General features: G+C 51.6%; 1 protein-coding gene and 1 pseudogene across 1 annotated transcript; one reads left to right on the forward strand and one right to left on the reverse strand.

Annotated features, from left to right (window-relative positions):
* Window positions 1-132: 132 nt before the first annotated feature.
* MANBAL (mannosidase beta like) lies at window positions 133-23,478 on the forward strand. Its single transcript, XM_028524333.2, has 3 exons — window positions 133-202; window positions 10,744-10,952; window positions 22,598-23,478. Exons 2-3 carry the CDS (start codon window positions 10,803-10,805, stop codon window positions 22,703-22,705), a joined length of 258 nt encoding a protein of 85 aa, XP_028380134.1. The 5' UTR covers window positions 133-202; window positions 10,744-10,802; the 3' UTR covers window positions 22,706-23,478.
* LOC114506114 lies at window positions 3,107-3,772 on the reverse strand (annotated as a pseudogene).
* Window positions 23,479-23,815: the final 337 nt, after the last annotated feature.

Consider the following 23,815-nt stretch of genomic DNA (forward strand, 5'->3'; position numbering starts at 1 on the left):
GAGAAGCCAGGGGGTCTCTATCTTGCTTTCCCAGGCCTCTCCCTCTGCCTGAAACCCACAAAGCAGGGACAAAAGTCCAGCAAACCACAGACCTTAGCAACGCGGGCGGAGCCGAACCCGCTGGTTGCTCAGGCGCGTCACTTCCGGGATCCGTGGTCTCGAAGAACCACTTCCGGGGGAGCGGCGCGCGGCGGCGCGGGTGGTGAGTGCGTGAGTGCGACGGTGCTGGCGGTCGGGCCGGGTCTTCGGGGCGGGGCGGAGTCGCAGAGGCGGCGGGAACGAGAGGGGTTTGGGCTGGGGCGCCGCCGCCTTGCTGTCCCAGGCGGCTCCGTTCCATTTGCCTGGACCTCTCTGCCCGCGGCCAGAATAACTTCCCGCGGGCTTGTTAGGAACTTACTTGCAGACGGGAATTTGGGTTCCTGTGAGAAGCCAGGGGGTCTCTATCCAGGGCCGTCCAGCCTTTTAGTTCAGAGCCTGGGCAGAACCCAACGCTCTTTGTGGCTTGACCCGGCCTTTCCTCCTCTGAGTGGAGGGAGCATTAGGAGCCAGATCTCCGGTGCTCGAGGCCTCAGTGTGCTCTGTAACCGGGGGTAAGCTCCGGTTTCCTCCCTGGTTCTCAATTTCCCTCCCTGCCACGGGCACGCAGGCTTGATCTGGGGATTAAATAAGATGGTGAATGCAAAGCAATCGGTGAGGGTGCACCGAGCGTGTTTGCTGGGTGAAACCTTTTCAAAACAAGTGGGAAATGAATATGTGAAACTCAGTACTTTTTAAGTACTGATAAGAAACTCGGACTTAATACATTTTGCAGGATATCTGCACACCAGTTTCAGCCCACTGGCTGCCAGTTCTGACTCTGCTCTGGGAGGTGGCTTAGCTTTCCATAGAGCCAAACTTTAACCCACCTCGGAGCAGCTGTTGGGAATTTACTGTAGTGGTATGGATGGGTCTGGGTATCCATTGCTGTAAGGCAGTGACTAATTCATGACGCCGATTTTCTATCCCCAGTCTTTCAGTTGAATTTTCAGAACAGAATTTGAAAATCCATTAGAAGCCAAGAATCCCCTACCAATACACTTGGAATCTTGGTTTTTGTGTCTTAGAGAACATTTTATTTCTATTGGCTAAGTCTGGAGAGCTATAAATGTCTCAGAGGTTATTTACTTTGCAATGTTGACTTTTTCAATAAAATTGTTTTAGAACAACTTTAGACGTAATTATTGCAAAGATACTACAGTGAGTTCTCGTATACCCCACACCCAATTTCCCTTGTTATTAACATCTTACATTAGTATAGTACATTTTTCACAATTAACAAACCAACATTGGTAAATTATCGTTAACTAAAGTCTATGCTTTATTCAGATTTGCTCAGTTTTCCCCTAATGCCCTTTTTCAGTTCCAGGTTCCCAACCAGGACGCCCCATTACATTTAGTGGTCGTGTCTCGCTAGGCTCCTCTTAGATTTAATAGTTTCTCAGACTGCTTGTTTTAGAGGAGCTTGACAATTTTGATTAGTACCAGTCAGAGAATTTATAAAATGACCCCCGGTGGGGATTCGTGTGGTAGTTTTCTGATTAGATTGGAGTTATGAGTTACTGGCAACGGGGAGGAAGACCGCCAAAGTAAAGTGCCATTCTCATCGCATCGCATCAAGGGCACTTACTACCAAATACAAGCTGTCACTGCTGATGTTAATCTGGATCGCTCACCTGTCTCGTTTTTATGCGGTTGTTACTCCCTTTCAGCTGCCTCTTAATGTCCTTTGACATACCCCAGTCAGTGTTTTGTTCTTACTTTCTCACTTTCTACTCCAGGCTTATCTTGTGTATTTTCTGTCTCAGTTTTCGAATTAATCATTCCTGCAAGGATCCCTGGTTCCTCTTATTGGCGAATGGTAGTAGACACCAAGATCTGGGTGCTAAGTGTTCTCATTGCTACCGGGAAGCTCATGCTTCTAGTCCCTCTAAGCAGACAGAGTAAGAGATACATGTGTGTGTATTTAACACACATGTATCTCTTACATGTGTATATACACATATATACACACATCTATCTATCTATCTATCTATATATATATATATACCTGTATATGTACACATACCTAAACATTTCTTTATGTAGCCACCTGTATCTGTATTAGGCTAAACAGGAGTTAGTTCATAGTGATGTCTGCAACTCTTATCCATCCTGTGTGGGTCATTCCAGCCTCCTTTGGCTTATCTGTAACCTCCTACTCCAACTGTGACAAACCAAGCTTTCATTGTCTCTCATTCACATACATAATTGTTCAATTTCAGTGTACACATGTGGTGGTTTCAGAACTGTAAACCTGCCTCACCTGTGGGAATAACTCAGCCAGAGTACAGTGCACGTGTGTGGTGGTTCCTTTCCCCTTTAGTCTTACAGACTCTGCTCATTTCCAGGGTCACTGAGGTCAATACCCGATTCTCCCTGCCCCTTCAGTGAGGTTGTTTAATACATTTAGATGCAGAATGTCACATTCTGCATTCCATCCTGAGATACCCTTGACTTCCTAAATGATTTTTAAAAAATACTTGCACTCACCACTGGCTGGTGTGGCTCAGTGGATTGAGCGCCTGCCTGCGAACCAAAAGGTCACAGGTTTGATTCCCAGTCAGGGCACATGCCTGGGTTGCGGGGCAGGTCCCCAGATAAGGGGGTGAGAGGCAACTGATAATGTTTCTCTCCCTCTCTTTGTCCCCTTTCCCTCTCTCTAAAAAGAAAGTCTTAAAAAATATATTCATACTCACTAAGGTTTACTCTGTGTGGTGTAGTTCTGTGGGTTTTGACAAATGCTTAATGTCCTGTATTCACCACTACAGTATCATACAAAATATTTTCTCCTTCAGGGATTGTATATAACTTCTCAGCAGTCCTATTGGCTCTCTTTTCAAAACATATCTGTAACCTGAGAATTTACCAACTCCACTGCTACCTCCTGGGTGCAGGTGTGACTGTTTGACTCTTACAGTAACCTTCTTACTGGTCTCCCTGTTCCCCTACAGTCTGTTCTCAACACACAGCCAGAGGGACCATCTTCTCCCCTCCCCTCCCCTCCTTTTCTTTTCTTTTCTTTATTAACAGTTTTATTGGGCTCAGACTAGGAGTCCATGAGTCTTGAGGACCTCTGTGTGTCTGTCAGTTTGCTTTTCCATGTTCTTTTCAGTCTGTTTCTGTAGCTTCATGAGCTGCTTTTTCTTCTGGCCGTGGATCTTGGCCTTCTCCTTCCTCTTGTCCTCGGTGTGGCCATGACTTCCTGGTCCTTCCAGCCAACCTCCTGAGCCAGGCTGCCCTTGGAGGCAGACTTCTGTGTAGGCTTCAGACGCACAACCTTGAGGGTTGTGGGAGCCACCGTTCGCTTTTTCGTGTCACGGGATCCCTTCAAACATCTTGAGGTGTTCCAAGGTGGCCCAGCTTCGCTTGGTCCTAAGAGGCGGCCTGCTTTGTGCCACCTGCCAAAAGATGCGGCCAGAAGCGGTAAGGGCTGTGGGATGGCTTGATGTTCATCTGCTTGCAGAGGAAGGCCACATACGTCAACTAGTTTCTGTAGAAATTGCCAGAAGTGCTGATGCCTTCACAGCGCACAACCACACCTTCCGACCCAGCAGTACCTGCTTGTCCACGAAGGCTGGCCGGAGATGGCCTCATACCTGACCTGCCCCTCCGCCCCCTTTAGCGGCTGCCTGGGAAAGCCAGAGGGACCGTTTTAAGATGAGTCAGATCTTGCCACCACCACCACCACCACCATCGTCGTCATCATCATCATTATCATCATCATCAACATCATCATTGCTAGGAAACTTCCTGTGGCTCCCCTTTTACTCAGAGGAAAAACCAAAGTCCTCATAATGGCTTTTGGACCCTGCACAGTTCGCTTACCCTGCGGTTCCTGATCACAACGTTCATTCCTGCCTCGGGACCTTAGCCCTACTGTTCCTTCGTCCTGGGGGACCCTGACCGATATTTTAATGACATGTTCGTTTGCTTGCTTCTGGCTTCTACTGAAATGTCACCTCAGAGAGTCCCTGTCCTGACCACCCATATAAAATAGCATCTTTTTCCTCCCTATGTATGGTTTCTTGTAATGCCCACCCCTGACATTACATTATTTGTATATATGTGCGAGTGCCACTAATTGGAGGAAAACTCCATGGCAGAAACTAGAATAATGCCTAGCACATAGTAGGTATTCAATAAATATTTGTCCAATGAATGAATGCCTCTGACCACTAGTGTCTGGCATTCAGGGATGAACCTCAAGGGGTCCAGTAACCTTATGAAATTATTTGCCATGTGTGGTAATAAGTGGATATGTTCTTTTTATTAAATTCTGGTAGGGGTGTGAAATTTTCTCTTTGCCCTGGAGCAAGTGTGAGCACCCCAGGGCTGGCCATATTGCCAGGCATTCAGCTCCGCCCCGACTCAGGGGAAAGCCTAAGCAAGCCCCGTGCCTCTCAGCTCCTCCTCGTTAAATGGGGCAGTTGTTGGGGTAGGTGCTCTTGCTTTAAAGGTGAAAACCAGGCTTAGGGTTCATCACTTACCAAGTATTTGAGTTAGGCCCTGGAATACACTCAAGATGATCCCAGGGTCTCTGTGTCCAGGAGCTGATCGTGGACCAAGTAAAAAACACTAGATGCAGTGTAGTGTTTCTCAAACAACAAGAAATATGTTTTGAAATGGGCCCAGAACATCCGTACTTGGATGTGGATGGATATGACTGAAAAAAGCTTCAGGATTCGGTACCCACCCTTACTAAAGTGATATTTTCCATTATCATTTATTTAAAGTGCTGAGTACAGCTTTGGAAATGGTTTCCATGGCTCACTGATGGGCCATGCAGTTTGAAAACCCTGGACCTAGTGGGTAAGAGCTCAGCAGGGTCTGGAGGAGCCAGCCAGTTTGAGTCCTGAGTTGGCCACTTCTCAGCCGAGTAGTCCCTGGCTGGCCGCATGACCTCTCCCAGGCCCGGTTTCCTCACCCTCTTTAGTGATACTTGTGTGTGTGTGCACGTCTGGCTAAAGGTTTGTTCCCTGCTGCTGCAGGGACAGTGGCAAGGGATGGGGTGGGGTGGGGGTGGTGGTGAGCAAAGCCTGTCACAGGAGACCCTGAGGGTAACGCTTCCGCCTCCAAGCTGAGAGCTTAAGGATGAGTAGGACTCTTGTGACTTCTGTCATCCAGAAAGGAGAACCCAGAAGTACTGGCAGGCGGGCTGGGACATAAAGCACGGGGTGCAGAGGAAATGAGACAGGAATTCTAAAGCACACACAGTGAGTGCAGAGCATTTTATGATTTCCTGCACTTTTGTACGGCCATGCTTCTGTTAGGCTTGCACTAGCCACATGTGACTATTGATCTTTAAATTAATTAAAGTTAAATAAAATAAAATTCAGGCTCTCGGCAGCCAAATTTACATGCTCAGAAGCCACACGTTGGCAGTGGCTACCGTACTAGAGAGCACAGCTCGAGAACGTGGCCATCCTCGCAGGAGGTCCTGTTGGGCGGCGCTTCGCCGAACCCTGTCAAGCCTCCTGAAAGGAGAACATAGGCGGTGGATTTTTCTTTTCAATTGTGTTCATTGTTTCGGTATCATTCCAAAAGTTAAAACTTGTGACCCCTTCAACAGCAACTATTTCCATTTTCCTATGGCCGCCTTTGATCTTGAGCCAAAGAAATCACAGTTTCTACACTGTTGCAGTCAGTGTTTACGTCATCGTCATCGTTTTTCTTTGCTCAGTGGGCGTTGTTTTGCAGAGACTTTCCCCTGACCTGACATTTGCGGGGTCTGTGCCAGGGGAGTGCTCCGTGATGTGCGTGAATCAGGTGAGCCGCGTGTTTATTGTCGGACACTTCAGTCGCTTCCTGCGTTTTGGTGTTATGAGCAGCGCTGCCGTGAACCTTTTTATACCTGAGGCCTTTTTTCTTCTTTTGAATTGTTTCCTTACTATAAATTCTAGGAAGTGAGTTATTCGGTCAAAGGATATAATCACTTTTATGGCCCTTGTTACGTATTGCCTAATTGCCATTATAAAAAAAAAAAAAACCCTAAATGCATTATTGCTTTGAATAGATACTATTGTTGCTTGGCTCCGGAGAAGGGAGAACATCCAGTCTCCGGGAGGTCAAGAGACCTGCTCAAAGTGTAGCCGATTGCTGAGGAGCCTGGCTCTGTGCCCCTGGGACTTCTGATTCCTGGCCCCACATTTTTATTGTACTGCAAATATTCATAACAACTTGTTAGTAACTCTAATAAATCTAACTATTGATAAGCCAAATAGGTGTGTCACAGCCTTAAGCATAAAGCTTGGGACTGAAGGCTTATTCCCCCCCCCCCCCCCACAAGTTTATTTAGAAAGTCGCAGAGGCGGTGGAAGTGAGCCATAGAAGAAATGGGCTCAGCAAAGAAGTTACAGAGGCCAGAAGGGCCCTTGGAGTTGAGGAGAAAGAGTGGGGCAAGGAAAATGCGCCTGGGGGGAGGGGGTGGGGAAAGGCAGGGGTGTGCTAGAGAGGGGAGAGAGCTGGAGAGGGGAGAGAGCTGGAGAGGGGAGAGAGCTGGAGAGGGGAGAGAGCTAGAGAGGGGAGAGAGCTAGAGAGGGGGAGAGAGCGGCTGAGGGCATTTTAAAAAATGTGTGCTTACAAGGTGCCACCGAGGGAATGAGAGGTCTTTCTCACACCTTGTGGTTCTCAGGGTGCAGGGTACAGAGCCCTGGGCGGGCTCTGTGTTTCCTCCAGCGAAGCTTTTCTCACAGCTGCCTTGGAATTCACTTCAGGGCCAGGTTATGAGCCACCCTGAAAAATCTGCCTGGTGTCTTAGCGTCATACCTTGTATTTGACCAAAAATGGTATTCCTGAGCTCACGGCCCCACCTGATTCACCACACTTGGATCCCGATGACGTTGGGTTCTTTCCAGAAGTCCAGTCCTTGCTAGGGGGAAGGTCTGCCAGCAGGGAGCATGTTGAGAGAAAAGGGGGGCGGGGTGGGGCTCAGGCTTCGAAGCCCGTTCCTGCAGAAGACAGGCAGCTGGAAAAGGCGGCCACCTTGTGGGCACAGGCGCAGACCCTCCTGAGTGACCGGGTTGAGAAAGAGACAATATACATTTGCTTATGTCCCAGTCTGTTCAGGGAAAAGGTCGCTTGTGTCATCTTTTAGTCACTCCTCCTTCATGCTGGAAAAATGTTGCCCGGCAACGAAGCTGCGGAGCCAGGGCGGAAGGTTTCAGGACCCTCTCTCACCAGAGCTACGGGTGTAATTTTAAGTTTCCTAGTAGCCACATTGAAAAAGTAAAAAGAAACAGATAGTTATTTTTTGTTGTGGTAAGAAACATATAACATAACATTTAACATTTTAACTATTTTTAAGTGTACAAGTCAGTGGCATTCGGAACGTTGTATAACCATCACCACCATCTATTTCCAGAACTTTTCGTCATGTCAGACTGAAACTCTACCCCCCCGAACAGCAACTCCCCACTTCCCTCTTGAGCCCTCGGCGACTTCAAGTTTAGTTTCTGTCTCTCTGCATTTGCCTGCTCTGGGCACCTTATGTAAGTGGGATGACACGATGTTCTTTTGTGCTTGACTTCATTTAGCGTCATGTTTTCAGGGTTCGTCTGTGTACTGGAATTTTATCCCTTTTAACAGCTGAATAATATTCCTTTGTGTGTATATACCACATTTTGTTTATCCATTCACCTGTTTGATAGACTTTTGACTGTTTCCACCTTTTGGTTTCTCTTTTTAGAAAATAAAAAAATCTTCACCCGAGGATACATTTATTAGTTAAAGAGAGAGAGAGAGAGAGAGAGAGAACATCGATGTGAGAGAGAAACATTGACTGGGTTGCCTCTTGTGCATGGCCCAAATGGGGACTGAACCGCCGACCCAGGCATGCGCCCTGACCCGGAATCAAACCTGTGACCTTTCAGTGCACAGGACGACACTAGCCACATCGGCCAGGGCTGTTTCCATCTTTGGGTATTATGAATGATGCAGCTGTGGATATTGATACGCAAGCATGTGTCGGAGTCCCTGCTTTCAGTCCTTTCATGTACCGAGGAGTGGGACTGCTGGACCAGTGGTAGTTCTCTGTTTAACCTTTTGAGACACCACCAGACTTTTCCAGTCTGTCTTTTCACTCTCTTGTTAGTGCCCTCTGATGCACAAAAGTTTTTAATTCTTAGTGGAAGTCCATTTTATTTTTTTCCTTTGTTGCCTGTGCTTTTGGTGTCACATCCAAGAAATCATTGCTAAAGCCAACGTCACAAAGAGTTTCCCCCATGTTTTCTTCCATAAGTTTTATAATTTTAGCTCTTAAGGTGAGACCTTTGATCCATTTTGAGTTCATTTTTGTGCCTGGTGTAAGGTAGGCATCCAGCTTCATTCTTTTGCATGTGGATATCCAGTTTTTCCAGCACTATTTGCCGAAAAGGCTGTCCTTTACCATTGAATGGTCTTGTAACCCTCGCTCAGAAATGAATTGGCTATATACAAGGGGAGACCCCCCAAAACTGGAATTATCTTCTGGAGGGTGGGCCTCTTGTAGTGCAGGCTTCCCCCACTAGATGAGTGTTCTAGGAACCCTTCTGTATCAGTGCACCAGCTGGCGTTGTGAGAGGCTGTGTCCAGCTTCAGTGAATTTTCCTTGAAGACTCTTACAGCATGTTTGCCCATTTCTTGATGGGTGATTTATGAGTACACCTGCCCACGCCACGCTGAGTGTTCAGAGCTTCTAACCAAAACAGCATGACACCTGTGCCCCACCTTTCCTATTCACCTGATTTTGCCTCAAGTGACTTTTTGTTTCCTCCAATGAAAAATGTCCTCAAAGGGAAACATTTTGCCGATGTGGAAGAGGTGAAACAAAAAAACCGCTAAAGGACTGAAAGGCATCAAAATTGACGAGTTCAGAAACTTTTGTTTTAAACAGTGGAAAAGTGTTTCAATAGGTGTGTTGCGTCAAATGGAGAGTACTTTGAAGGTGACAGAAGTTTAAGCCTGCAAGAATAAATACAGAATTTTTTAATAAATAAATTCTGGGGGGTGGGTATTTTTTGCCCCCCACCTCACATGGGAGGATTTATTTGTGGGCTTTCTATTCCATTGTCCTAGATCCTTATACCAGTACCACACCGTTTTTATTATTGTAGCTTTGAAATGAGTTTTGAAATCAGAAAGTGACTCCTCTAACTTAGTTCTTTTTTCCAAGTCCTGGCTCATGTTTAAGATCAGGTGAAATTAATAGTGTAATTAACCTAATATATCAATTCAACATATAATCAATATAACACATTCTTAGTGAGCTATTGTACATTCTTACATTCATCCTATCTACTAAATTGAGTGCGTATTTAACTTAACAGTCATTCTCAGCTTGTACTCAGCTTGTATTTCAACTCTCAATAGCCACGTGGGACTCTTGGCCCCTGAGTTAGACAGCTCATATGCAGCAGAAAATTGCATCGTTGCACAGATCTCTGAAAACACAATGGGCTTTCGAGTCAGGGGGGTCTGGTTCCAAAGTAGTTTTGCTCCTTTTTCCTTGAGGTGGGCGGAAGGGGGCCACTCGTGGGTGCTCTGCTAAAGAGGGGGGAGCGGTTCAGTTGTACTGGGGGCAGGGGTGATAAGAAAGACATGCTGGGAAGTGGCAACTGAACTCAGTCTTGGCGGCAGAGCTGGGGTTTCACCAAGCGGTGAAAATGGGGAAGGGCATTCTTGGCAGAGTGTGCCACCTGGGTAGTGGTCCAGGATTGTGGAAGAGCCCGGGGTTCTTGGAGAATTACGGGCAGTTCTTGCAGCTCGACTGGGGCATTGGGAGTGGGGGCCAGTGCCAGACCTGCCACCGCTGCCCCTGTCGTCCGGGACCCCGCATCTCTCCACTGGTTACTGGCAGTAGCCTGGCACCATTCTCTGTGTCCACTCCGCACCCCTCCGCCCTTCACTAGTCACTTCTCTGATGAAGACCCTGCTGCAGCTTCACATTTTCCCCAACTAGAGAGTATGAGGGTCCTGCGAGGTCAGCCCCCACGCCTCTCTGACCTCACCTCCGTCCTGTCTCTCCCCGAAGCCCCTTTCTGGCCTCTCTGGACGCACCCCTGCCCCAGGGCTCTGCACTTGCTTGTTCTCTGCCTGGGGTACCTTCCCTGAGCTGCTCAGTGGCTCGCTCTCAGCCTTCATTGCTCTGCCCCTTCATTCCCATCTCCTCCAGAGAGCACCTCTGGCACCCTGGACAAAGGAAAATGATGCCCTTCCGCTTTTCCAAAACAGTTTCAACCAGCTGGCATTTCACATCTGGATGTGACCTTTGCCTGCCTCTGCCGTGAGATGTAGGTGCTGGGAGAGCAGGGGCGTGTCTGTTCTGCTCTCTCTCGGTGCTGGGTGCTCAGTAAGTGTTTGATGAATGAACGACTGGGTGAACAAATGAATACATAAGCGAAACCTGAAACATAGCAGGCCTACGGTAAACGTATGTTGATTTGAGATTTCTGTTGAAACGTTTGCATTTGCTTACTTTTTCTAACTTTATAATTGGAACATTTTCAAACATACCAAAAAACTACTAAAAGAACGGTTCAATGACTATCCATATATCCCCCACTTAGATTCGAGAATTGCTGCGGTTTCACCACAGTTGCGTTCTGTGTTCCTGCACGTCTGCGTGTGTTTGTGCAGTGGGGCCATTGAAAACTCAGCTGCGGAAACCTGACGCTTACCCTTTGCCTTTAGACATTGTCCCTGGAGTGCAGTGAGCCAGAGGAGACCTCAGGCAGCAGGCAGCTGAGGCCATGGCCTCCGACCTGGACTTCTCACCCCCCGAGGTGCCGGAGCCCACTTTCCTGGAGAACCTGCTACGGTACGGACTCTTCCTGGGGGCCATCTTCCAGCTCATCTGTGTGCTGGCCATCCTCGTCCCTGTTCCCAAGTCCCACGAGGCGGTGAGTCCTTCTCTGTGAGCCTCAGCTCCTCGGGCTGGGTGCTGGGCACTAACAATAGGTATCGCAGCAACGAAGCTCAGCAGGGACTATGTGGGGCTTTATCGATACATCGTGTCTGCAGATCCTTGCCTGGTAGCCTCGAGCCGTGTGATTCATACTTTATTTGTTCACACGTGCGTTCCGCAGAGTTTTACTTAGTGCCTGTACCTGCCACGCTGCTGGAAGAGGCGGTGCCTGCCCTCCAGGAGCTTCTGGTCGTTGGGGGCGGGGCACACGTGAAACAAATACACATTTTCTAGGAAGTACAGGAGGGTGTCTGACAAGGGGGGGACTCGGGGGCTGGACCTCCTCCTCCTCCCCCCCCCCCCGGGGAGAGGGGCCTGCACATGCCCGGGGAATCAAGGAGCCGGCTAGTTCAAGGGCCTGAAGGAAGGTGACGGGGTGGGAACACAGAGGGGATGTGAAGAGAGGTGCAGCTAAAGGAGTCGGGCAGGGTCCTGAGGGTTTTAAGTAAGAAAGTGACTTAATGAAATGTAAGAAATAATCAGACTGCCTTGTTTGTTGTTTTTGACCCTTATGCTACAGCCGTACACCCTCCTTCTGCCATCATCACCCACCCCCCCCCTCGCTTTTTTCAGGACACTGATTGTTGGTGAGGGCAGGTCATTGTCACCGATGGCATCCACATCCAGGACTTGGCTGAGTGCTTCTCTGTGGTGTCATTTGCCGTGTTTCTCTGTCCCCATACTTCCTATCAATAGGAAATTTGATATAGAGGCTTGATTCAATCCAGATCAGGTTATTTGGTGAGAACACTTCAGAGCTGGTGCTGTGCACTTCCTGTCATGCGTCATCAACAGGCAGACAGAATCTGGTGGTTGCGTACTCAGAGATTCTAGGGTTGACCAGTGGGTTCCGGTAGTCGATCCCTCTGTCATAAAGTCCCCATCAGTCACCCACCTAAACGGTGTAGCATCCACTGATGACCATTGCCTAGATCCCTTGCTTCCCGCCCCATTTCTTATCTGGAGGTTTTCAGCGAAGAAGACCTTTCCTCACTGGCTGTGCAGTTGCTCTGAAATGCTGTTTACACTAAAAGACAGGATCGATGCTTGGTTCTTTCTCTTTATGTATTGATTTTCGGAGTAGTGAGGTTGGGCTGTAGCAGCATCCACTTTTAACCAGCGAAGCTGTGGTTTTCATACATTCTGAACATATGTTTATATATTTGATATGTTTTAAATGATTTTAGTTTTATTTTTTTAAGCTCAAATGGTCTCAGTGAGCTCTCCATCAACTTGTTTGAAATATTGTCTCCCAGGGAAGGCTGTTAGGGACTCTTGCCGAGGGTTTTACTGGGGACAGGTCACGTAACCACCCTCTGCCTGGCACAGACTAGGATTCCAGACTCCAGAAGGAGAGCAGGTATTCAGCATAAACCTTTATCGTTTGCACAAACAGTTCAGACACAGCGAGCCACCCTTACCCGCTCTGGGAATGGTGGGACCACCCAAAACTCAGTTTCCTAGACGCCAGCCAAGGGCCAAGCTTACCAGCTGACTCTTCTAAGGATAGTGGTTTTTTAAATGTTAACTCTATCCCACACGCCTGCAATAAACTTGTTATACTTTATAGTAAGTGTATTGTGCCCTGGCCAGACAGCTCAGTTGGTTAGAGTGTCATCCGGTTACACCGAAGTTGCAGGTTCGATCCCTGGTCGAGGCACAAGAATCAACCAATAAATGCATAAATACATGGAACACCAAGTCTCTGTGTGTGTGTGTGTCGCTCTTTCCCCTTTCCTCTCTCTCTAAAAATAATTTAAAAATAAAATAACTACATTGTTTTTCACAACTAACAGTAAGACTCAGAATGAAATTTAAGATGTCTTTGTGGTTCTTTCTTTTTTTTTTTTGGCCCACAAATACCGCCCTGGTGGGGGTGTCTGGTCAGAGTACCGAGTTTAGCAATTCTTTCATTCACACAGGTGTGCTCCCGCCGTGACATACTGTTAGATTAATTTCCTTTCATTTGTTTCTAACTTTTAGGGATTTTTTTTCTTTAATTAAAACTTTTCTAAAATGTTTATATACAACATTTTCCAAAGTCAAAACCGTATAACAAGACACAGTCACAGAAGTGTCCTTTAATCTCAGAATCCTCCACCCTTTCCTCTCCCTCCCACCATACGGGCACCGTTTTTATTCTACTGATTTTTTTCCTTCCTTTGTTTCTTTTTGGAACCATTTGCAAGTGTGTATGTGTGTGATATGTATAGTTATATTCCCCCTTTGATACACACAGTGCAGCACACTGATAAACACAGTGTCGCATGTTTCTCTCTCCACTGAGCACTATACAGTATGTTCTGGAGATCCACGCGTCTTGGAAATGACTGTGTTGCAGCGATCCTGCTTATGTGGCTGGGAGGGTGATGGGGACCCTAGGGAAGGAGCCGGCTTGGGCGGGGATGGGCAAGGAGCAAGCTGAGTTCAGTTTCAAACAGGTGCCTTTGAGACCTGTGGGCCTGTTTCAGACAAAGCACCTGGGCTGGGTGTCGATCAGCATGCGGGAGTGCATGAGGTGTAACGGAGGGGCCAGTGTAGAGCCAGAGGAGACGAGGGCCCAGGTCCGTCCTGAAGGAGCTCCAGCGCAAAGGGGACAGATGGGCAGGGAGGAGCAGCCGCCGAGGGCGGCTTGGTGAGCACGGGCAGGCTCGTGGCCTCTGGGTTGACAGTCCATCTCTCTTTCTTATTCTGGTGTCTTGAGAAGGAGGTCACGATTGGCGTTTTTCCAACCACACTTGTATCACATTCTAAAAACGTCATCCCTGGGCCCTGGGGCTCTGTCCTCAGACACGCCATGCTACTGGGCATTAAAAATAACAAACAGTTTTTATTGTCATTGGCCACTGATGAAGCCTGCTAAGAGTCCCGAGGGAGGGAGGTGATAACTGTCCTTGTTTTACAGGCAGAGATGTCCGAGTCAGAGGTGTGTGGCCTTTTGGAGAGCTGCTGCTCACCTCCTATTGTGTCTTAGCCCGTCCAGGCTGGCCACAGGGGCCCGGGTCACCTCAGCAAACCTTCAGAAGGTGGTGGTGGGAGGGGCTTTAGGGATTTCCGAGGTTTTTAGTGGCGTTAGGGGGCTGCAGTCTTTTGAGACAGGAGGTAGACAAAGGGTCCACAGTATGCCTCCGTTCCCCTCCCCCCACTTCCTCTGCCGTTAGGAGGTTAATTTGGGACAACAGCCTCATCTGTTAAAATATAAACACAGTACATAAGCTCTCATTTTAATTTATCTTACAGTTTAGGGGAGCAAGGCTCACACAAGCGAATTGTCTTAATGACTGAAGCTTTATTGTTTTAACTTTTTCTTCAGTTTTTCAGTGGATCAGTAGCAAAAAACAGCACCATCATCTTACCTTTTTGTGGGTGCATCACAGTAGCACATGGCCCCCCGGTCATGCAGGGGTTTGGCTGCCGGCTCTCCTCTGTGTGCCCCCTTAATGCAGCCTTCTCTCACTCCTCGGACTGCTAAAGGAATGGAGGGGAGACAGTGTTCTCTGTGTAGACAGTCCTACAGAGAGAGGCTGAGTGCTGAGACAGTGCTCACCGGCTGTGCTAGCAGCTAGCTGGGATTTGGAATTTGGAGGGGGAGGGGAGAAGATGGGACTCCGCACTCGGGGCTGGGCAGCTCTTAGGAAGGAAAGGAGGCTGTGGGAATGGGCACAGTGTGTGGGACTCCAGGCAGCCCAAGGGCGGGGGGCGGGGGTGGGGGGGTACCTGGAAGTGGAGGGCGGCCTGAGGTGGGAGAGGGCAGAAGAGGGGGTGCGCCGACCCAGAGAACAATCTCGTTCTTTTTGCCTTGTTGCTTAGGGCAAAACCGTCCTTCTTGCTTGGCCTATAGAAAGAAACAAGGTTTATTAGTGGCTTTTTGGGTCAGAAGATAATATTTTTGGCTCCAGATGATGGGAAAGCCTTTGAAAAGCAAAAGAATGTCTTTCCTGTTGTTCCAGTAAGCTGATTCTTTTGCAACTAGTGTATGACTTCAGTCCTTCAGTGCTGAGGAGATTATTTGAAAGCTCTTTTGGGGGTAATCAGGGAATAAAAGAGGAATACACACAAATATTTCCCACCCCACCCCCTTCCTTTTCTTAGTAGCAGCAAGAACCAATTGGTAAAAGCAACACCAAAGTCCTTGGAACCCTAAGCCGATTGAGGACTTTCCTTTCCTCATTGACAACTCATTAAACTAAGGCCGAGAAAACAAACACTTGTTTGAGCCTGGGCGGGCCGGCACCTAGAGATGCTGGTTCAGCTGTTCCCCTGAAGCCTGCTGCAGTGTTTTCTGGCAGCGCCCAGGTGATGCTGTATGCAGACGCTGGGCCAGTCCTGGGACCGTTTCCGGAAGCTCAGACCAGTTTTCGGAGGACTGGAGGTGTCCAGCCCCCCACGTGTTAAGTGTGAAATAATACCAAGACATCCAAGTGGTGAAGGGGGTAGGGCCGTGAGAAGCTGGGAATAGATGCCTGGGACTATTTTATCAACACAGCATTATTTCCTGAAACCCTGAGAATGGATTGCTGAGCTTTTCAAGGGAAACCAAAATTTAGGAGAGGCCTGAACTTACAATGTTGCTTGGGGCACTGGAAGGAGCTTCTTCGCAGCGCAGATGCTCTGACATTTGGGGGTGCTGTGCCCGAGCAGGGATGCAGCGGGGCCTCTGGAAGGCGCGGGAGCCCGGGACACCGCCACCGACCATCTGCATCCCCTCTGCCTCTCCTCTCTGCCAGTCTCCCGCCTTTCACTTCTCCTTCCCGGGCCCAGCTTCCTGTGTGCGCTGGCGCTGTGGTTGAGAAGCATGGCCTCGGTGGCGTCCTTCAGCTGTAGCATCCGGAGGCCGTCTCCGTGCTTGGTCTCAGTTTCTGAATCCCCAGGGAAGGAGCTCTAGCTGACCCAGCTCAGGACAGCGATGGCCGGGGAGAGCACAGGGAAAACCCAGGTCCCACGGAAACGGGGAATGAGAACACTCGAACGATTGGGGAGCAGCTGCTCGGTTTGATGGCGATGCTGTGTTCAGGCTGCTGTCCTTGGGCGTCCTTAAAAGGGGGTCCCGTGTCCCTAGCCGGCCCCTAGGTAGGCTTTAGAGTCTGAGCTTCCTGAAGTCACGGAGGGAAACGCGATGTTTCCACGGCCGGGCACCTTCTCTGGGGGAGAGTCGTCGGCCTCTCTCCGAGTGGGCGCCGCAGTGTGATGAGCAGGGAGCCCGGCTCCAGGAGTCTCAGGAGTGGGTGCGAGGCGGTGGAGGCAGGGAGCCCGTCTTCCCTCCCTTCTCGAAAGCCTGCCCAAGCTGACTCCCAAGCCTGGTTCTTTCTTTCTTTTTTTAAAAGAGATTTTATTTATTTTTTAGAGAGGGGGAAGGGAGGGAGAAAGAGAGCGATGGATGCTGGAGACAGCCATCAATCAGCTGCCTCTTGTACACCCCCCAACCAGGATCAAACCAGCACCTTGACCAGGAATCAAACTGGTGACCTTTTGCTTGGCAAGACAGTACCCAGCCAGCTGAGCCACACCGATCAGGGCCTCCCGTGGACCGGTTTCTATACAGAATGTGGATCCACTCAACCCTGCGCAAGTGGGTGTTGACTTAGTTCAGGGACTCATACAGTAGCTTGTAATAGTTCATCTGGCAGTTAATCATAAACTCTCCTAGTAGTTTAAATGCTGACGGTGCTGATGCCTTCCTACGTCTCCTCAGAATGAGACTGCACTGGCTCCTAGAGCTGGGAGTTTATCAGACTCACGGCGGGCCTCTGCTTCACATGCCCGCACCTTGGCCCACAGGTCGGAAGGGGCAGTGCGTGCCGTTTCCGCCAGGCCACCTTCAACTGGCTACTCCCGTGGCCACAGTGACTGAGAGCCCTCCCAGAACCACGATTTTATTTATTTATTCAGAGAGAGGGGAAGGGACCTAGCCCAAAACTCAGGCATGTGCCCTGACTGGGAATCGAACCGGTAGCCCTTTGGTTTGCAGGCTGGCACTCAGTCCACTGAGCCACACCAGCCAGGGCAAGGCTCTCGATTTTAAACTAGGTCCCTGATTGCCAGTGAAGGCTGTCCTAGGAAATAATTAACCCGGGCAAGTGTATACCCATTCTCCACAGCTCAGGAGACAGGCTCGCAGAGCCAGCCGTGCGGTTCTGCCCTGTATTATTTTTAAGCTTGGGAGGGGTTTGCAGTTGAATTGGGCGGCAGGGATATTTTTACTTAACGAGCCGTCTCTGAGAGATTGCCGTGCAGCTAGTGGGCAAGGTGAAGGTGTAAACATGGTCTCGAGATGTGTACCGGCTCGTAGGAGAGATGGTTGGATACACAGGGAGCCACAGACCGGCCGGGGGAAGGGCCTGCGCGATGCTGAATTGTGTCTGGGGTGCGCTCCCCAGGCTGCTCTCACTAATCACAGTCCTCGCCTGCCAGGCGCGTCCTGGACACTGGATCTGCTCGCCTTGCTGAGCCCACAGGGACAGCTTCCCTGCTCCCTGTTGTAGCTGGTCCTGTTCTCCTCTCAAGACCAGTGCTAGTTCCTTCTCTGCAAGGCATTCTCAGCCCCCACCCTGCCAGGGCCCCGCGCAGGAGTGTGCAGTGGGGCGCAGGAGCTTTAGCACTGGTCCCACCTGGCCTCGGCGCTGGGTGCTGGGTGCCGGCCCACCCTAGCTCCCTGAGCCTGTGTCATGCCTGCCCCCAGAGTCCCTGAGGATCAAGTGACATGAGGGGGGTGGGGGCTCCCTGGGCTGAGCACAGTGGTTTTTTCTCCCTGGGCCAGTTTAGGGGAAGCATGGTTTCCGCCCGTGCGGGATGACATGGCCTGATTTATAGGGGCAAATCCACACTGAACCGTGGCATGGAAGGTGTAAACTTCTCTGTGCTTTCCCCGCTGGAAGGGATTCAGTGCATTGTGGCACAGATTTAATTTTGTGAATCTGATGAATAGCAGCAATTTTCTGGCCTCGAAAGCTGTTGTGGAGCTGCTTCATTATCGATGAGGCCGTGTCCACAGGGACCGTTTCTGCAGACCCAGGGACCTCCCTGTAAGAGAGGTTTTCTTTTACTGCCGACAGTGTGGTTGTCGAGGAAACGTGAACCTGGCTTCAGAGGAAGAGAGGTGACCCCAGATTTAAAGGGGGGGTGTTGCAGCTTTCGGAGTCTGCCTGGCTTGTACCAGCAGCGTGCGATTGAAGAGAAATGAAAAGTCAGCCATTCGCTCAGAGTCATTCTCACCAGCTGAGAGTCTGGAGCGACGGCTCTGTGTGGCTGGGACCCCAGCGGCCGCAGCAGGTGCACAACAGCTGCCCTAGGGCGGGCTTGGGGGCAGGGCAGCTGTGCCCCCTGGGCCAGTCACTGAGTGTCGGTGAGCCTCAGATTCCTCACCTGGGAAAGGGCTGCCGGTCTGGGTGATGGGAGGCTCGCTGAGCTAATGTTAGCAAAGTTCACACTCAGTGCCCATCAGTGACTATGCGTTCTCTACCTCGCTGCCTCGTGGTGCCCGGCACAGAAACTGCCTGCCCTGGGCATAGGTGATGGGTGATGAGTGCCGAGTGCCTGTGCAGAGCATGAAAGGAAATAGAGTACCTGGGAGCTGCTGGCTGGACCAGCAGCCGGGAGTGACAGAGTTGGGTGCACAAGGGGGCGTGCCCTGAGACGGGTCGGGCTGGAGTGCAGCGGCCCTGGAGGCCACACCGAGGCTCTTGGAATCCGTCTTATACTGAGAAGGGACCCTTATACCAGAGACACTTTTAAAGCAGAAAACAGACGGTATCTCCTAAAACAACAGTTTTAGATTCTAAAAGCAACGTGGCAGGTGGTGAGGAAAACCTGTGGGAGGCTGATGCGATGAGAGGCAGGCAGGAGACCGTTCCCTCTGGTCCTGCGCAGCAGTGTGTGACCAGAGGGGGCGGGGCGCAGTTCAGAGCCCCTGGAAAGGGGCGTGGCCGAGACCAGGCACAGGTCGGATGTGGGGCTCGAGGGAATGGCGAGAACTCAGAAATGACTCGGAGCTCTCTAGCTTGGGTAACTGAGTGGGCGACGAAGCCAAAAACTGAGGTGGTGACGGGAGGAGGAGGTCTGGGTGCGGAGACAGTGACACGTTCAGATGACTCGGTGACTGTGATGTGTACGCACACCCCCAGAGAACCGTGTTCATCCGTGAAGAATACAGCACGGCTCGGGGAGCATAACCCACTTTCCTGACTCCTGGAGGAACTTGAGTCCCAGATGAGGGGTTCTGAGGACCCTTTGACAGATAGAGTCTAGGGGAAGCTGTCCTTGACATCCCGTGGTCACCTGTGGTTCCAGGAGCCACTGCACAGAGTGAGAGTGGATTCACAGTGGACGCACATTCTCCGTCCCTGTAACCCCAGGGTCCCTGGGAACCTGGGGGAGGCGTAATGCACATAAGCATTAAGAGCTAAGGTTCAAATCCTGGCTCTGCTGCTCACCAGCTGAACCCTTAGCCACGTCACGGAACCCGAGTGTCTCTTCTTTCATGTGTAAAGTGGGGCTCAGTGGGGCACTTCATGAGACCGACACGAGTCCAGACACGGAACACAGGCCGGGCATTTCATACGTGGTGTGAGCAGCTGTCATGGCTGTGCTCGCTGCTGTTGTTATTGGTTGCTACGTCTAGGCGTGTGTACTTCAGGTAAGGGTGTTGGGTTTAAAGGCTGCTTGCGTCCTCTGTGCCCGTGGGAAAAGTGAGGCTAGTCTTAAGTTATAGTTTCACGACGATAAGTGTGAAGTTCCCATGGTTATGGGAGATCTCATTTGTTCTTTCATTTCTGTCTTTCACTCATTCATCCAGCAACAGTTGAGGCTGTCCCAAGGAGCTCACAGGCTAGTGGCGGAGAGCAACATGAGAACATGTAACGGTGATAAAATCATAGTGGCATCATAAGGACCTGGGGGGTGGGATGGAGGAGGGGATGCCCTTGGCTACAAGTAGGGGAGCAGAGAAGGAAGGGTGGATGGTGAGTAGGATTGTATCTTGGGCTGGGCCAAACCACGGGGAGGGCTTTTTTGGGAGGCCGAGGAGAGAAGGCGTGGCCAGTGGGGGGCCTGGGGCCTGACCCAGTGTGGGGGGTAGAGAAGACCATAGACAAGACTGGAGAGGTGGCCTCCTTAGATGCCCTCTCAGGTGTGGGCCATGAGGGCAATGGAAAGCCACTGGAAGGCTTAAGATGGGGGCGTCTGCACTTGAGAAAAACTCCTTTGGCAGGTGCACAAGGAAAGGCCTGGAGAGCAGGGAGGTTGGTTAGCAGAGGGGGAGCTAGGGACTTCGATGCTAAAAACTGAGGCTGAGGCAAGAGGTGGAGGAGGTCGCATCCATAGGACTTGGTGACTGGACGGTGGTGGGGAGGGAGAGGGTGGGCCCGCCAGTCGCTCTGCCGGCAGGTGGGGAGGAGGCCTGGCCTGTGGAGAAGGGCCCTGCCTGGCCTGGGACAGCTGAGCTGGAGGAGCCTGGGGGGCTCCAGGCTCCGTCAGCTGACAGACAGCTGGGTCAGGGGAGAGGTCTGGGAGGTGCAGGAAGGACGAGGCACCTGAGGGGTCTGAGGAGCAAGGTGGGCTCTGAACTGGGCCCCACCAAAACCAGAAGAGCTCAGGGTGGGGCTCCTCCTTGGGGTCCTGGCAGGACCGAACCAGCGATCCATGTGCCCAGGGCTCTCAGGGACCCGCTGGTGTCCGGGGACTGATGGGTGCTGCCCTGGGGACAGCCCCGCTCCCAAGGTCTCGAAGGCATCGTCCCCTGCAGATCTGCCTCAGACAGCAGCCTTCCCGCTGAGCTCTGGGCCTGCAGCCTGTGCACTTGACACGCTGGCTTTCTGAGGTTTGGTTTTGTTTGTTTGCTTTTCTAGCTTTTTTTCTTTGCCAAATTACATAAACAGTGTCAGCGCAGAGGGACAGGCTGGGGGAGTCTAGAGCTGCCACCAGAGATTTGGCCAGAGGAGAGACTGGCCTCCGCAGTATTTTGGGAAGATCCCTCAGGGGTGTGGGGGTGCTGGGGGCTGGCTGGGGGCTGGCAGGGCCTCTGCATGTGGAGTCTCAGCTGGCAGGGAGGAGAGAAGATTACGCGGCCGGCCGGGCCCGGCCAGCCGATAAGAGGGAGCTGACAGACTTCTGGACCGGCCTTCGGCCGAGGTCCTGCCTCTTCTGTAGGGCGGAGGCTCGGGCCAGGGGCCCATGGGTGAGCTGGGAAGGACAGAGCTTAAACTGAGCTGGAAACCGGGAGTTGGCCAGTTAAACAGGAAAAATATCTTTCCCTCCCAGAAAAAGTGTGTTCCCTCCTCATAGTCTTAGCCTTCTCTTTTGTTTCCCCATTATTTGATAAAAGAACAGAGGCACCGAGAAACATTTTCTTTGCACAGGACCTTGGGGAGCCGTGGGCACTCGGATAAGGAGGCAGCTGCTGCCCAGCCCGTGTCTTTCTGGAGGGGATTTGGGGCTAGTGTCACCAGATGTTTCAAGTTTTCAAGAAAGCTGTGAATCCAGATCGAATGAGAAATCTCCCAATTGGCCTACATTCTTAAAAACAAACTCTGTAGGCCAAGTGAAGTCCACCTGTGGGCTGGATGAGGCCCGGCAGCTGCGGTCAGTGTTCCTTGAGCTGGATGGGCCTTGCTCACGCCTTGCCCGGCGGTGGTGCTGCGATTTATCATCCGGGGGGAGGGGACACTCGACAGGCCCGAGTCCTCTCCAGATCCCTCTGACGTGAGCCTGAGTGGCTGGAGCAGGCCAAGGCCCGCCCCCAGAGCCCACTTTTTATAGCAGCACCATGAAGGCCAGAGTTGGAGCTGCAGTTCGGAACTTTTTTTAAGCCACAGAACCTTTGCTTAAACCAAATCTTAGAGGAAAGAAATCACAGTGTGCATGACAGATAAAAACCAGAGCTCCTCCAGGCCTCGGGAGAGGCTGGAGTGCTGCCCCCAGGCCGCCCTATGCCCCGCCCCCCCACCATGGGGCACCTCTGCCAGGCCCCACAGACCAACCAGTTCAGTGGCTGGCCGCCTACTTGCTGGCTGGCGGTGTCCACCCCTGTGGCCCTGGCATTCTGTGGGGTGAATGGGGAGATGAGAACAGCAGGGCCAGAAGGGGAGCAAGCCACAATGGGGCTGCCCCGTGTCTGGCTCCTCACCCAAATTCTGCCCAGGCCCTGCCCAGGGCGACCAGCCAACCACTGGGTGCAGCTGCGTCTGCTGGGTGCTTTTCATGCATTTTTGCCTCCTCACATTCGCCCTCCAAGGTGTGCGTCACTATTTCCATTTCCCAGGTGTGTAAACCAAGGCACAGAAAGGGAAGTGAACTCCCCACAAGGTCACTCAGCTGGAATGTGGAGGGAGGAGCTTAGATTTCACCTGTGAGGCTCCAAGGGCTGTGTCCTCCCCGCGGGGCCTCCTCCCCGTCTCCACCGGGAGCTGCCCTGCTCCCAGCGCTGCTCCGCCTGCATGTCCCTGCTGGGTCCCAGCCACGATGGCTTCCGTCCCTTGTGTTTCTGTGGCACGCTTCAGTTTGCAAAGTCCCTTCAAGCACCATCTCATTTTGCTGGTGTCAGGCTTGACCCGTCTAAGCAGGACTCTCTGTTTTATCACCACGCAGGAGGCAGAGCCCTCGGAGCCCAGAAGTGGGGAGGTGATGAGGAAGCCCAAGGCTGCTGCTCCTTCCGCGAACAAGAGGCCCAAGAAGGAGACCAAGAAGAAGCGCTAGAAGACGAGGCCTGTGGAGCCTGGCAGCAGGGGCGAGCGCCTTGGGGGCGGCCCTCTTGGGACTCAGCATCCTGTTTCCTCGCTCCATCCCAGGCTCAGAGATCTGGGCGATCGTGACAGTCCCAGGTCCCAGCTGGACAGACCACCACTTCCTCTTCCTTCTGCTTCTTCGGTGGCTTAGAGCCAAGGGGACTGAGACACTCTGGGAGCAGAGACCATTCTGAACGTGTTTGTTCAGACGTCAGGTCCATCACAGAGCCGTGTTGTCTTACCTCACCGAGGCGTCCAGCCCTTAGTCAGCCACCTCGTGGGGTCGGGCTGCGCTATAGGGCCCTAGTCTGGTGCCGAGAGCACCGCCCTGTCCCATTGTTTGCGCACCGTGACCTCCCGCTAATCGGTCACCTTTGTCCCCTCCACCTGTGCAGGTGGAGCCAGGCCTCACCTGTTCCGCTCAGGTCAAGATGATGTGGCCACTAGTGCAACAGCCAGGTCTCAAAGGTGCCTGGCGTGAGAGCCAGCAGAAGACCCAGGCCAGGGCAGTACCTGGTTCTCCTCTGGCGACGGAAGGACTTGGTTGAATGGGTGTTTCTTGGGCCCAACTTTCTGAGCCTCTGAAATGGGGGGCTTTTTTTTCAACCTACCATAGCACGGCTCCCACCTCTACAATATCCCACCTCTCTCATCCCCTCCCCCTGCCCCAAGTCATTCATCCCCTCACCAGGGTGGGAAAGTTTTGGGGGGGAGTAAATGTCAATAAACTGCCTCGCATGCTGACCCCCCTGTGTGTTGTGTGCTGCTGAGGGAACCGGGGGTGGGGGGGGAGCCTGGTCCCTGCTCTGGGGGCGAGGGAGGGGCTCACCCCCAGGGCAGTGGGACACCGCGGTCGAGGATGGCCGGAGCTGAGGAAGCTGTGGTCAGAGCAGCGCCACGGCCGTTCTGGGACAGCTGCTCCGTGAGGCCCGTAGCCACTGGAAACCCTGGTGAATGCCCATGTGTGTGTGTTCGAGTTTCCACCGGGGCAGGCCCCACTCACTCCCCAGCTCCCGCTGCCCGGGGAAGAAGCTGCTTATCCTCAGAGTGGCTTGAGAAAAACCCAGGCGAAGGCCTCACG

The sequence above is a fragment of the Phyllostomus discolor genome, chromosome 9 (assembly GCF_004126475.2).
Source record: "Phyllostomus discolor isolate MPI-MPIP mPhyDis1 chromosome 9, mPhyDis1.pri.v3, whole genome shotgun sequence".
Classification (NCBI taxonomy): domain Eukaryota; kingdom Metazoa; phylum Chordata; class Mammalia; order Chiroptera; family Phyllostomidae; genus Phyllostomus; species Phyllostomus discolor.